This window comes from Rhipicephalus microplus, chromosome 7, assembly GCF_043290135.1.
Source record: "Rhipicephalus microplus isolate Deutch F79 chromosome 7, USDA_Rmic, whole genome shotgun sequence".
NCBI classification, from domain to species: domain Eukaryota; kingdom Metazoa; phylum Arthropoda; class Arachnida; order Ixodida; family Ixodidae; genus Rhipicephalus; species Rhipicephalus microplus.
Genome location: NC_134706.1, coordinates 32,633,566 through 32,649,364, shown reverse-complemented (window position 1 = coordinate 32,649,364; position 15,799 = coordinate 32,633,566). Strand labels below are relative to the sequence as shown.

General features: G+C 45.7%; 1 protein-coding gene and 1 long non-coding RNA gene across 2 annotated transcripts in view; one reads left to right on the top strand and one right to left on the bottom strand.

Moving 5' to 3' along the window:
• The window catches only part of LOC119179546 (uncharacterized), a 101,785-nt gene extending 90,707 nt beyond the window's left edge, over nt 1-11,078 (bottom strand). The window contains exon 1 of the mRNA XM_037430647.2: nt 10,591-11,078. Within this exon, the coding sequence (XP_037286544.2) occupies nt 10,591-10,598 (8 nt within the window). The 5' untranslated portion in view covers nt 10,599-11,078. The remainder of the gene's footprint in view (nt 1-10,590) is intronic.
• Nucleotides 1-15,799, top strand: part of LOC142767394 (uncharacterized) — a 202,801-nt gene that overhangs the window by 34,665 nt on the left and 152,337 nt on the right. The gene's annotated exons all lie outside the window — the stretch shown is intronic.

Here is a 15,799-nt window from a genome sequence, read left to right as displayed (position 1 = left end):
TCGCATGCAGCAGTGTCGGCCATTTCTATGCGGAACGCGTACGCATTGGTAAATGCGACGCCCAACCATAATCTACACAGCATAGTAGCGTCTCGTCGGCGTGATTCCGGAGGAGTTCGAATACTGAGAGTTTGCGTACAAAGTATTCATAGTGATTCCGAAACGTCATTCGTACTTTGTTTCGACCCTGGTCAGTGACCTGTTTTTTCAACAATGCTTTTACCCGACCAGATGGTATATTCTGTCAAACTCTCGACTATATGATTAGTCCTTACTTCGAGGCCATTTTCGTCTTTACTGGGCATGTTTTCGAACTTATCCGCATGTGTCGCTGATTCGACTGCGTCCGAAGCGAAGTCGTAGTGATTATTTCATTTCGTCGATCGTTCGGTGGTTTGTCGGGTATACGCAGTTTTCTCCCGAGTGATCTCAGGTTGTGCGAAAGGAGGCACAACCAGTGAAACTTGCAACACACTTGCTCTGTCGATGAAGGATTCAGTCAGTATAAGCGCGCGCATCGACGTTCATCGAAGTGCTCAATCGTTATTTAATTTTACCGTCTGTTTCCAGTTCAGTCACGTGATTCTCAGCTCGCCGACTTCTGGAGGATCGAAGAATGTGCAAAAGCCGGCGATGAAAACATTAATTGCGCAGATTTTCGATATACGTGAGACTGGCATTCAGTAAACTCTTGCTTGAACGTGACAGGTTCATTGGTAGTTAATTTTATTGCTCGTTGATTGCTGGTGTGATTTTCAACTCGCTCATTTGTCTGTGCCAGAAAACAGCAAACGTGGCGACAAATTTCGCGCGCGTTTGCACTAACGACTAAGGAGCGATTCAGTAAATGCGTGCATAAAAGAAAGTAAAATGAATGACCAAATGAATTAAAATGTATAATCATTGAATCAATCAATCAATCACGCAGTCAATCAATCAGCCAATCAATAAACAGGGCGATTAATCAGTCAATGGCAAAAGCTGTCGGATGAAATTCCTCAAAAGTAGCAAAGTTTGGATGATCAATCGCCTTTGAACTATCTAAGTGTTAGAAGGCGTGAGGATGTGTCAATAAATTTAACGTGACATTGATTTTGTGGGTACCTCAGTAGGATTTCTATGGACTACTTAAAGAAGATGTGTTCGATCACTTTGATCGCAGCATCGGAACACAGAATGGAGCAGATCATTCGCAATGAAAAGTGAACTGAAGCGCTACTATTAGATAATTCGTGGGTTCTATACAAGAACAGTAGGCGCAGTGTGTTGCATCACTGTTTGGATCTTCGGATATCTTTCACCAACTTTCGTCTGCTGGTTAAACCAAAATTATCAAAATAATAAAGATGTGTATTTGTAGATAAATCTACAAATATAGACTGTTTGCATTGTCTTCCCCCGCGTGCTGAGATTTGGGTGCACGTAAAAAGAACCCCAGGTGGTCTACATTTCGGAGCCCTCCATTACGGCATCTCTCATAATCCTATAAGGTGGTTTTGTGACTTCAAACCTCGCATATCAAGCAATGCATAGTTTCCAAGTTAATATTGAAACGTACAGGCCCTATAGATTGGGCGTTCATGTTTTGGTCTGAGCGTGCGGGTCTTTTCCCAGCACCGATGCCACATCATCTGGAGCTTATGCGTGTAGTGGTTACGCATCTCCTGCACCATCAGTATCAAACAAATGCCCGAGCTACGTCACGGAGCTTATACGAAATAATCGCGCGTTAGCTTATAGTACCAGATTATGCGAAAACAAAGGAAAAAAAGGATTCGAAATGCAGTTCCTTCCCATATCGTAAACGCCTCCTCGCAACTTTTTCTTACATCCTTTTAAAAAATTGGTGTATATAATGAATATCGTAAAGTAGTTGGTCCGTGCTTATAACAGTGCAGTATCAGAAGATACATTGCGATAAACTGAACGCTGCTTGTAAGAAAAAAAAAAGAAAGTTACCGAGACGAAACTTTTACTGCTCAGAAACGGTATGTCTTTTGCCGGACCTTTCTTTGAATGCATTTTTTCGAACGCATTCACGTAAAAAAGAGGGAGGGAGGTGGGGATACGTAACTGTCAATTCACACTGAGTCTATACGTGCGGCTGAGTGTGTGCTCGCAAATACCACGTCTTTTTTTTTTTCCTGCATATTTCACCGCAACGGGCACTTCGCCTCGCATACACGAGCAGACGATATTATTCGGCAAGCGACAGACGATACGTCCGCAAATAGCAGACGATACACATCGGGACAGCGCACACCAAAAATACGAAAAACCTCTCCCCGGGGGGGGGGGGGGCGGCACTGCAGCGTGCGAGACGCACGAACGCGCACACGCTATATGCCAGCGGCCAACGCAATCTAACGGCCGATTACATACGCGCCATAGACGAATAATGCAACGCACGAGCCGTATAAGAAAGGGTGAAGCGTTCGCAGCAGACGACCAAAACGGGCAGAAAAATGGCGTTGAGGGGAGGGACGGAACGTTGTATGGCGTAGTTTCCCGTTACACAATGGCCGTGACCCGATGCTGTCAATCAGTTTTGCGGTATCTTGGTTTTGCCTCTTGACCCTCGGGCATCGGTATACGTAACAGCGCCAACGCCAACCAGCTTTGCGTGCGCGGAAGCGATAGAGGGGAAAAGTTGGAAGAAAAGAGGTACGAAACAAGATCGTTGCTAGCAGACGACAGGCGTGCGAGAGATGCGGCGCGTAGATAGATGGGGCTGCGCGAGTAAAGCAAGCAGACGTTTTTTAAAAGTAAGCAAAAAGGAGGAATCGCGGTGGCCGACGGTGAGAGGTAGCAGACGAAAAGCAAAGAAATCGTCTGCCACTTTTTTTTCCCTGTCGTCTGCATTTATTCGCTCACTTCTGGATTTTTACGCGCTAAATTTCCCGCATCGCTTAGGAAGAAGAAGCGGCTGTTGAGGCGAGAGGGGGCAGGTTAAGGCTACGCGCGTGCGTTCTTCACGCCCTCCTGTCAGTGGATGCTCTTTTTATGTTTATTGTTCCTAATTTTTCTTCGCTTGGATGGGATTCGGGCGCGTGGAGCGGAAACGCCTCGCCAAAAAAGGTAAACACTAACAAGACAAGTGGTGCCGCGGAGTGGCGGCGAAGACGAGGCTTGGGTCAAGGAATGTCGGCAAATGCCTCGCCTTTTTCGCATGAGGCTGCCGCGCTACGGAAACGCCGCTCAGCGGCAGGGCCGTCCGGCCACCTTCGAGACTGGGCGCGCGTGAAGCAAATAAAGGAAAGAAAAACATATAACGTCTGAGAAAACACACCAAGCGCGGCTCAACTCACTGCATTACGTGCTGTAGAACCTCGGCAAGTTTGGGAGAAAGAAGAAACTGAAAGATTCAGGAAGAAGCGCAGAAATGGGCGGATATGGGCCGAGCTAGAAGAGATCCGTTGCTTTAACGGTCTCGAAAAAAATGCAACAAATACATCGCCACTTCAAGAAAAGGCCTAATGGACGGCGCGTTTGCTCGACTCCCGTGAAGCAGAAGAATGAAGCAGACGACAACCAAAGAAGGAAAATGGCGGGAGGGGACAATTGTCGGACCTCCGCGGCGGTGGCAGCCGAACCGGCGAGTGTGTACGCGGTATAGCGCCAGCGGAAAGCCGTCACGAAGCTCGCATTTGGAAAGAAAAACACAAAAGCGTTCGCGACGGAGGCGTTAGCGACATTAATGGAGGCGCGAGCGAAGACAAAGGAGGTGGGAAGAAGGGGGGGTGACTTTGCCGGTGCTTTGCTGAGGGCGCGCCCTTCGCACGGTAGCGGCGGACGGTATCGCACCTAGAGGGCGCGCGCGCTCATCATTGCTCATCGCTCGCACGGTCGCCGTCTGCTATCCCCAGTAGAGCAGACGAGCTTCTGCTTCCGCAATGTTCAGCAAGTTAAAGAAAAGAGCAAAATGGCGGTGACAGTGACCGCCCCATGATGCAGTGGCATATATAATGGACTGCACGAGTCCCGCGGGCTACGTAAGGTTAAGGAAAAGAATCACGAATTTTATATTGAAGGAAACAAGCGTAGAGTCAAAATAATGTGGTGATAGTGCAAGGAACCCATGTATCTTGCAGCGATTCGTGACGCGTTAGTGGCCAAAGGTCGTCTGCACGACTTATGGGGAGCAGACAATTTTCGCTTCCGCTATTGGCGTGGTGTCCGCTAGTTCGGAAAGGAAATAAAGCTTTTGGCTGCGTCCACCGGAAGAGGCCTCAATCTTGGGGATTAAGCGTCTCCCATGGATGTATGTTACCATGGTTAAACCTACAAACAGTAATCTAAATTTAGGAATACCGGGGAAAGTGTGAGCTTTTTGGTGGCCTATAATGTCTTGTACGTTGTTGTTACAGACTGTTTGTCCATTGTCAAACAGAACGAAGTTGAACAGACGGTTACATCGCTTCGACTGCAGGGAAATTGACGACCCCTTCAACTTGACTTCATCTGCATGGCTGCAAAAGCGGCCTCTGTGATCGCCGTATGATTGTCAGAGCTTACGTTACTTCGGCTAAACCTGAAAGAAAGGGTAGTTTTAACAGTTTTCTAATTTAAAGAAAAGAACTAATAACTAACAAGAAAGCGACTGAAATATGGGATATTGGTTCTCTGCAGTTGTTCACAAAGAGGTCAGTCACTTTGAGAAACCTGCTTTCAGTTTTGTTAACACGACATGGTGCTTGCTGCTACATTATTTCGAAAGTAACACTGTGGGCGTTTGTACTTCGTATATATTGTGCACAGTAGCCATTTTTCTTTTGGTTCGCTTTCTTTTTAACCGCTGCATCAACAAGTTTTTCACCTGAGAGCAATTTGTCCACTCACTACATCGCTAGCCACGTCTTTGCTGTAATGCCGTAATGTGAATGTAGATAAATGTAGATAAATGTGCAAATATTTGAAAAAAACATGGACACGCTCATATATTGACTACGAGTATCGACAAGCCAGCAGAGTCGTCCAACTGTATCTTTCACTCCCCCCCCCCCCCCCCTTCTGGTATGTATCCAGTTGGGCGTGTTTTCGCCATTCTGGTACATCTCTTGAACCATTGAAGTTTGCTTGGTGCACCCATGTTGTCCGCAGTCATCTGTAAGGCGAGTTTAGCACAATCACAGTGAACTTAACATTAAAAAGACGTGCCGCTGCGTCAACGAAGCCTTCAACAGTCAACCCATGGTTTCTCATGTGGACTACTTTGCTGCATTGCCATTTTTTTGCTTTATACCATATGCTTATTGATTGCAAAGGCTCTCGGCAGATGTCCAAATGCCACGCTATTCGATAACGGCTCCAGGTGAACTACTGCAAGCGGATGCACATATTTCTCAAAACAAAAGCCTATCCAGAGTACTTGACGCTTAGATTAGTCCATTAAAAAAATTATTTTGCGCAAGGCCGAAGGTACCGTTCCCACATGACAGTAGCTCTGCCATTTGAAGAACAGAAGACTGGGCAAATATTGCAGTTCGTAGGCACATATCAGAATGTTACTAGCAAGCACAAGAATCTAAAACAATCAGACTTCAACAAGAAGACAAGAAAGTGAAATATTAGAAACGGTATTTTCCGAGCAGAAAAACGAATGTTCCACGAGCACCAAGAGAATCATATAATATGTTCAAGAAGTAGCGAGCTGAATACATTACTGCACGCCTTAAATTGGCGTTTCATGAACGAGCGTGTTTAAGTTCAAAAAGCAAATCGTCGACGAAGCTACACGACGACGAAGTTTTCAGGGAACGCGCACTGACGTACTCGGTACTCATAACCATCCTAATCAACGTTGGTCTACCTAACCAAGAACAATTTCAAGATGGCACGGGCAATGATCGTGACGATCTGGGACACACACACAAAAATTATGCGTGACTTCAAGAATGTTATTTCGGCAGCACATCTACGGTGTTGAAGGAAGGTATGTGTCGTGTACTCCACAGTTGCAGTCGGGGAAAGAAGGCAGCCTAGCACTTGAGGTGGCGAACGAAATAACTTAGTTGTTTAATGCTGACTGTAAGGCTGTATGCCGTGGATGCTCCCGGCTAAGTGACGTCTGGACGTGGTCTTACAGCTTTTTATATGTCGCTCTATAGATGGCGTAGCGATCGGCCATGGTTGCTAGATGATGCGTTCAGATAACGCTAAGGTCAGCCAGACATGTCAGTATGCTTTCGTAATTTTAGTCTTCTGTTGCTCGTAAAGCTTTTTTACGAAATCAAAAATGAACAGTTCGAAATTTGTGTGGAAGATTGAAAATCCAAGTCGAATTGTCTACTCGCAAAACGGAAGTCACTCGAGGTAATGCTTCGCGAAAAAAAAAAAAGTCGAAGTCTAGACGAACACAATTCATGAAGGAAACATGTCTTGAGTATTGCAACCCATGACGAAGACAAATATAGATGAAGACGTGTCTTGAAAAATGCAAGTAGAGACGATGACAGGAATTCGCAAAGACAGACTCTGAGGAAGACAAGTTTAGATCAACTCATGAAGAAAAGTCTTGATGAAGACAAGTGGTGATGAAGACAGCTTTGATAGAAACAAGTAATGATAAAGATATCTCTTGACAAAGACAAGTCATGACGAAGACACTTTTAGGCGACAAAATGTGACAGGAACAAGTCATGACGAAGACAAGTCTTGAAAAAGACGAGGTTTGATAAATACAACTCCAGATGAAGACAATGCATGACGAAGACACTTCTAGATGAACGCAAGTCATGACAATCGAAGAAAATACTTGACAAGGAACTCATCATGAAGACAAGCCTATACGAAGGTGGGTAGGTCTAGACAGACAACTTCTCATAAGGACAGCTCTAGATGAAGACAATTCATGACAAAGGCACTTCTCGATGAAGAAATATCTTGAGAACACTAGTTCTAATCAAGACAATTATAAAGAAGACAAGTCTTCACAAAGACACTTATAGATGAACACAAGCCATGACGAAGACAACATGAGAATACAACATGACGAAGACAGCCTATACGAAGGTAGGACTTGAGAAAGACAAGTCATGACGAGGGCAAATTTAGACGAACGCAGGTTTTAACGAAGATGACTTGGCGAAGACAATTAACTCCACTCTTCGAAAGCTTGAGCTTATGGCAACATACCTTGTTTGACAGCAACCAATTTAAATTCTAATAATTTGTTTAAAGAACTTCGGCTTAGGGCAAGAGACCTTCATTGCACACGACAACGTGTTTTAAGTGACAAAACACATTGAACTAATTGAATTCGACACTGAAGATTACGTTATTAAAAATTCGTTCGAAAACGTGTTTGACATTGACGAACAAAAGTAGAATAAAGCAGTACGCAAGCTCCACTAAGTACTTTTTTCTGCAGACGGACAGCGCCCTTTTCTAAGCACGACGGAGAAAGTCCACGAGAAGGCTTGTGAATGCTTGGACCGGCAACTACAGTTTTGGGAGGGCTGGAATATCGGTATTTTCCAATCACAGACGCAACTGCACCATTACATTCGCTAAGTGGTCCGGGTCACAATCGCCTATTTTTTTAACTTTTCACACACTGGATAACGCATCAACAATTATCTAAACCTGCCACGATTGGCTTTCAATCAAAACCGCTTATGACGGGATAACTTATAGGTGAAGAAAAACAAAAGATTAGCCAGAGCACGCTGACTGACATTAAATCTCTTTGGGCGGGCTGTGTGTGTGAAACGATGAGTGTACGGGGAGTGCCAGAGCAGGAATTCTCAAGAAAATACTTAAGACTAATACTTAAGATATAAATACTTAAGACTTAAGGCGACGATGTTAGTTGTAGTATCCAAAATAAGCAAGGTCTATCAACAGAAGACCTGGAAGCGTAGTAATGAAAAAAAAAAAAAGACCTTTGTGACAAAAACATCATAACACATAAACAACCGATAATGCGAAATCAGAGATGGTTATCAGGCACATGTAGTTGCAACTCTCAAAATGACACCAATAAGTTTTATAATTTGGGGCAACGAATATCTCCAACAGATGGTCGTGCCTGTACAAATGTTTCAAGAATGCATGCACGCCTTGAATGAACTCTTGTTTCACAGAAACTCTAGTTACAGAACGCAGTGCATTCAGAGATCAAGCGTATACTGTAATAAAAGTAGTACAACGCCACTAACACTACACAAACAGTAACACAACTTGCTAGGGCGAGCCATCAGCGCAACGTATTTGCAGAGAAGTAAACGCTCCAGAGAACGAAAATAACTGTCCAACCGATAAATATTATCGTGAAGATAAAAGCGAAACCTACTCTGGTCACTTCACCAGTGAGTCCTTGTAGCAAATGAAAAATATTCTGAAAGTGTGCCACGAAGTCACAGCATATGCATATATATCCTTAGAAAAAAAAATTAACAAGGAACAGATTGAAAACCCTGCTCAGTTATACACGACCCTAATTCAGCAACATTAGAGCAGATAAAGCCGGTTGTAAGGCTCGCATTACCTCCGTGAATTGTTTCTTTTTTCGCCCGCTTAACGCGCGTCGTCTCTTAATTGGTGTAAACTACACTTAATTGTCCACCCTTTACGCATTACACACGCGGCGCCAGGCGTTCCATAAAGGGCCGCTATTTTGGTGGCTAGCTTTTCTTTTCGTTTGCCGTCCAACTCGTATCTAGGCGCGAGGTTAGGCATGCGGTCATCCACCAATTACGGCTTCACGTATGCAGCAGACGACGGGCTCTAAAGACCGCTCTTCTGCTCGGCTTTCTCGTTTCGCGTGCTTCTCGCCCTACATCTTGGTACGAAATTACCAGCACTTTTGCCCGCCACTAGTACATTATATCCAGAAGATCGCGCTCTAAATTCTTCGCTATTATGTGCGCTCTCTCATATAGTGACGTGACACTAAAGAGTTCTGGCAGTCGCGAGATAGAGCGCCGTTTGTTAACGTCAGAAGACAGAGCGTCGTCTGCTTACGACAGACGATCGCGAGTCGTCTGTTTACGACAGACGACAGAGGGTGTCGTCTGCTGTAGCAGATTTTCCTACCCTCGCGTTAACGGAGTATCCTGCTAACGATGTAGCGTCGTCTGCTATATGTAGCGAACAGAAGCGCTCTAATGCGCCATGTCACGTGTACTCACGTGATTGCGCTCTTAGTTGGATGGCGGCTGGTGAAGAGCTTCAACTGCACGCTGCCCACGTTATGTTAACCCAATAGAGGCCAGTACAGCGGCCAGTTTATCGGCTGTCAAGTCAAGATTACGTAATAAGCCTGCAAACAAAAAGGAAGGCGCATGCCGAGGTTGCGGCACCCCAGAAACTAACGAGTTTTAATTAGTCTTCCGCTATTTCCGACTGATGCGCTTACGCTTACTTAAAGACTAATTACAATGTCCTGGCTGGTTAACTGCACGCAACTGAAGAGATGCGTCTTGCCTCTAAACGTGGACTGTTTACTAATAAACCAGTTTTCGTTGCCCATGCGTAGCACGGTTTCTTGCTATAGGTAGCGCAGCTTCACGTTCGGTTGGCGGAGCTAGGAATTCGGTTCCTGTCAGGTGGGGTGAAGAGTGATGCTTGATGCGCTCTAAGTGCGCCCAGCCAAGTCAGGCCATCGCGTGAGAAGAAAAAAGAAAGGGGGGAGAGGGGAAGCAACACTGTTCTTTTTTTTTACCCCTATAGGGAATCTTGTTCGACGTAGTAATGACATTTTTCATCTTGCTAACTATCGAATTCTTGAGCAGTGAATTTATGCTCACTTTACCGTGTGTCACAGTGTGGTTTGGAACGTCATGAAGGAAGACATTTCTAATGCATCGCCGGCTTAACATTACATCACAGGCACTGTCCATTCATACACCGATTGACTCTACAGGCCAAGTGTTGTAATTGAAACAACTTCATTTACATCTGAATACTCAATAAACGAATTTGACACATTCTTGCTTTTTTTCAATTCTGTAAAAATGTCTAGCAGAAGTAGTAGAAACAAACAAACAAAAAACTCCTGTTCGGTCGCAATATATCTTAAGCTCTGAAATGTAGGCGCATTCGGCAAGGCTGACGATAGACCAGCGATTGATACAGAGTCGTTTCAAAGCTACTTCTGGTTTAAACTACTCCAGGCAGCTTGTTACGCCTTCACTGCAATCTGACACATAGCAGCCGTGCCTTCTGAACAGAAGAAAAAAAATATACACGAGAAATTTCAAAGCCAAAGGAAGAAGTAAGGAACCGATACCCTGGTATTACGGGCCTACGCCAGTGGGTCATGGGGGCCCACCCTCGGAAGGGTCCGTTAAAATTATCACTGGTCTCGAAAAAATGCTGCACGCCTTGTCAAGTGGCATCGCAACGGGCCAAAAGAGGGACCGCCGGCCGCCTATAGGGCGATCGAAGGCGCGAGCAGCGATTGATGCTTTCGGAACTAGTCATCACGTGACCGGCGGACCAGAGGAACTGGATGGGATGGGGTACGAAGGGTCAAGGTAGGAAACACACACGTGTCCCTGACACAATGCAGGCATCAATGCACACGAGTAGCCCAGAAAAAGGACGCGGAAACGTCATTTATGAATGGCACGTTGAATATCGTCTTACCTGAACATTTTTTTCTTCTGTCCTCTGCGTCTGTTGTCGTCTGCTGTACGTTGGAGCAGATGGGTCGTCTGGAACGTAGCAGACGACCGACTGTGTAAAGTGGTTGGGATGTTGTATAGGTAAAGGTAAAAAAAAAGGTTAACTCCACTCTTGATGTTGGAGCTCCTCTCTTCCTATTCTTGGCGTTTTCGCAGACACGCACTACCGAGAAGAACAGTTTCGGAGAAATTAAGCCGGTAGGGTTGCGAAGAGAGGGACTTCCACGGAACACCACACCACACAAGTCGAGAACAAGCCTTGCACCGCGGCAGACGACGTGCCGAACCAAACTGAACCGAAGCAGACGATACCGGGTGGGCCTAGCAGAAGACGTGCACGAGCGCGCTACTACTCCCCGAATGTTGGATGATGGCGCGCGCGCTCCTTTTCGCGTAGTGAGGAAGAAGACCCGGAGCAGACGATGCGCTCGCGGAGAAGACGCGAATACTTCTCGGAGCAGACGACGCGGAGCAGACGACGCGATGCAACAACGCCGGCCGGTGTATCCTCCTCCCTACGCTTCTCTCTCTACCGAAAGAAGCTCTCCCCCCTTTTCCTGCTGCTTCGCTACTGCTTCTAGCGGCCCTCTCTGCAACAACGCCACTTTGGAACGCTCTCTTTTCCCCACTCTCAACTTCTCCCCAGCATCACATCCTCCTCAGCTCCAGCGGTTCGCAACGAATGACCCTCACGATTGGTCCGGGCCTCGCCATGACGTAGTCGAAGCATGCGGTTTTGCTCTCGTTTGCGGCCTTGGCGCTGGTGAGGTGTGGTTGCGGTCATTTTCACTGCAAACTCTGAAAAAAAGACCTTCGTGCGAACGGGCGTCTCACACTGGGACACTCGTTTTAGAACCAAGAAGAGCGCTTCCCGAGGAGCCCGAGATTAAAACTGCTACGCGGAAGCAGCTGTAACGGGATGTGGCGCTTTTTATCAAGAGAGTGGCCGCAAACGCACTGGAGCGAAACTGTGCGCTCTAATTTGGGTTAGACCTTGTTAGTGCGAGTCCGCCTTCTTCCCTTTACAAAGCTTTATCTGCGGACTTTCTCACGCTATGTCTTGGTCACGGCAGCCGGAATCCTGCGAAAGGAGCGCTGGCGTCCCGTTTTTTGACATTCAATTCGATTCATTTCCCCGTTAGATACATCTACGCGTGATTCCTGAAATGTCTGCGGCAAATGCCAAATGAAAATGTCTTATTGATCCTGTGTTCCTGACCAAAATTTCATAAGAAATTTAGGAAAATTATAACTGCGCTTAAAGCGAGACACGGGAACGAAGCGGACAGGACGATCGCAGTCACTGTGATCACCCTGTCCAGTTCGTTCTCGTGTCTCGTTCTTTAGCGCAGTTACAATTTTCCTAAATGTTTTACCGATTCGCGCCCAGTCATACGCTACCCGAGTTCATTTCTCCTACATGGAGCTCTGCTATATGTTCCCTTCCCTTAAAAAAAAAAAAAACGGCGATCGGTCCGGTACACTTGGTTCTCGTGTCTCGTTTTTAGCACAGTTATAATTTTCCTAAATGTCTTACCAACTAGCCCTTATCGAGGTCATAAGAAATGCCACGTTTGTTATTAAATAACTGATTAGCCAGGAACGTTCTTCTAAACGATATTATTCTAAAGGATGACATCCACAATCCTTTCAATGCAGGCAGAGATTAGACGAAGGCTGTCCTTTCAGATAATTTCTGTGGTCCATTAATTAATCATTTGCCCCGCCACCGTGGTCTAGTGGCTAAGGTACTCGTCTGCTGAGCCGCAGATCGCGGGATCAAATCCCGGCTGCGGCGGCTGCATTTTCGATGGAGGCGAAAATGCTGTTGGCCCATGTGCTCAAATTTGGGTGCACGTTAAAGAACCCCAGGTGGTCGAAATTTCTGGAGCCCTCCACTACGGCGTCTCTCATAATCATACGGTGGTTCTGGGACGTTGAACCCCACATATCAATCAATCAATTATTTAAACGGCACCCAGTTTGGCCGATGTAACACTTCCCACATGATAGAATACGATAGACCAACCCGCTTTTCACACTCACCGAATCTGCCTTCGTCTAATCTCTGCCTGCATTGTAGGCATTGCGAATATCATCCTTTGCTAAATGAAACAGAGGTGTTGTCGAGGCTGAAATATAGGAGCGTGCAAGATATCGTCGGTGGCTTTTTCATACATAAGTCCAGGGACATATGCGTGGCGAGGCCATCGGTTAGTTAACCTTCGTAAACTCGAGATAGATTATCTAACCGCCAACCTGTAATCGTAACCGCGTGTATTTGTCTTTCCTTTATCCGCGTGGCTTTCTGAAAATAATTTTCACATTTTCAGTTGTTAGTCTATACGCCTGTCTGCGCTCTCTTCTTTCTTGTCAGTTCTTTTTTTTGTTTTTTTTTTTTGCGCAAAATGCTTTCTGCAAAGAAATGCAAACTCGCGCGACCCTTCGGTTATTCTGAAATAAAGTGACAGCCAATTACATTCTAATATGTCAGCCTAACGCTTCGTCATCTGACTTTATAACTGAAAAGCACATGCCGGCAAGCATAAGAAGCGCTCTAACTGAAACTTCCGATACTTGCTTCCGACAAGGTTCGTTTTTTTTTTTACAAGAGGCGAATGCTACATGAAGTCGTGATTTTTAGGCAGTCTATGCTTTCGCAATCGCTACTGTTCCCCGATGTGAGTTTTGCTGGAATGGACGCGCGTAGCGCTTGTTTCTACGTATATACGATATGAGTGACGTCAGCGTATCTAGCGTCCTTGGGTCGTGACGTTGGCAAACTGTGCGCTGTCCCAAGATGCCGCGTCGGCTGCGTTCGGTCGGTGGCCTGTCTAGGCTAATTGGAGTATCAAATCATGACACCATATAGGAGAGTCGCTGGGAATGTGCGATATGCAGAAAACAATTTGAATACTCTGAGTTTCGACTCGCGTTCGAGAGTTTTTTTTGCGTTTAGAAAAAAAAAAGTTAACGATTTAGAGCTTGAGGTACTCAACTATGGGAGAACATAAAGCCGTCCCGTTGGCCTCGCACTTGACGAGGCCGTGGCGACAAAAACTGCGCCCTGAACGAGCTCACGACGTAGGAACAAGCGCAGAGGCTTGAGAATGGGGATCTATATAGCGCCAATCCCCCCGTGCACGCAGAGCAAAGTTTGTATAGCTTCTTTCTACTCGGAATTGTTGAACGTTCGTAACCGTTCGACCGTAAGAAGGAAGGAAGGAAAATAGGAGGAAAAGAACGGCAGGGAGGTTAACCTGTCTATAGGCAGCTGGTTCGCTACCCTGAGCCTGGGAGAGGGATGGGGGAGATGAAAGATAGGGAGGGAAGAGAGATAAACACATCATATTAGGCAGCACACGCGCGCACACTAATTGTCCAGTCTTGTCTATCGCGGTGTGTGGCATTGCTGTTACAGCCGCTTGTTCAAGTCCGTGTCGCTTAGGAAAGAGATTACGGAGCTTATTGGCTCCTCTGAGAGAGAACGTGTCAATAAGTATACGGAGGTACGTGTTGGAACTTGGACGAATTAAATTCGGTGATCGGGCTATGCTCGCGTTGTTCCGGAACAATTTTCGGTACCCTGCGATATTCTTTATTCCACCTCAGCACTTGGACCTTGTGACCTGCACTTGATGCGATTCCTCGCCTTCACAGAAGCGACTCGCATAACAAGCGCGATCACATTTATCATTGGTATCTCACTTCCGAAGTGTTCAGTTAAGGTTACGTCTAGCACCTGACGATGACGTCAGGCGTGTCGAGTGATGCAATTAGGCTGGAAATTTTTCTTTATTTTTCTTTCTTCCCCCCATAAGCCCCTTCTCGAATGATTCGCACAATCACTCAGATGAGAAGCATAAGCTAGCAGTGTGCTTCAGTGGACTGCCCGGACCATGTCATCTTGAAACCTTTACCACAGCTTTCCAATTAGACTCCCACTTATTGAAAGAACAGAAAATTCTATGTCTTAGGCGAATATTCGGCATTTTATAACGCAAGGAACTAACCATTGTTCTATGGAGGAGTGGTTTGGTAGCCCTAAGACAAAGGAATCAATAATTTATGAAGTCGATCCGCACAGAAAATTTTCGATAGCAACATGTCTTCCACGACACCTAGAGACATTAATACACAGACTTCGACTTGAAGTAGCGTACACAAACGGCTTCCTGCACAAAACACATCGATCCTACTCCCCGGATTGCCATTGTGGTCAGGCAGCTGAAAATGTTTGCCATATTCTTTTGGAGTGTGTAAAATACGCAAATGAAAGAGAAAAAATCAAGGAAGAAAGCGGACAAACGGCACCTCACAATAAAGAAATTACTCAGAATACAGCTGAAGATGTGTCTTCAGAAAAAGGCAAACATATTCCTGACAGACTTATTAGTGGAGACTGGGCTGGTGTTGACATATAGGATATAAGGGTTGACATATATGAAATGATGTGTTGGTGCATATACTGAGAGCATAAATAGAAAGATGGGCGTGTGAACATTTTACGGTGAACTGCTGTAAGCAAACTGTACACTGACATGTTATTTCAACTAGTTTCAGGATGCTAATATGTGATTTTTTTTGCTGATTGTTCATTTTTGAGTACCATTCAGTATTACACTTTTTAATTTTTTTTTTGCTGCAGAACCTACTGACATAGAGTAGCCGAGGCAATAGGGGACTTCAACATCTCCCCAGCAAAACAGTTAGAACAGAACAGAAGAGAACGAAACAGGAAATTATAGCGTGCAGTGCTTAGTCGCACAATTCACTTGCCTAAGCCGTGCCATATCGGAATATTTCAAGTAGCCTTGCACTCTCACCATACAGAGGCTGCTTTCGATCAGCCAGAGAATCGGAAGCTAGCAATGCTCGCTCCTTTGGTTTGCTTTGTCGTGGCTACGCCATCTTCAAATCTTCAACACAGCTTTGTACCTTAACTCACTTATTCACTTGCACACATTCTCTCTCATTCGCACATTCACTCACTAGCACACTCACTCAATCGCGATCTCGCTCGCTCACTCACTCGCTCACTTACTCGCACACTCTTTCGCACACTCAGTCACTCACTCACTAACTCGCACACTCGCACACTCACTCATTCGCACACTCACTCACTCACTCGCACACTAACTCATTCGCATACAGAGTCACTCAGTCACTCA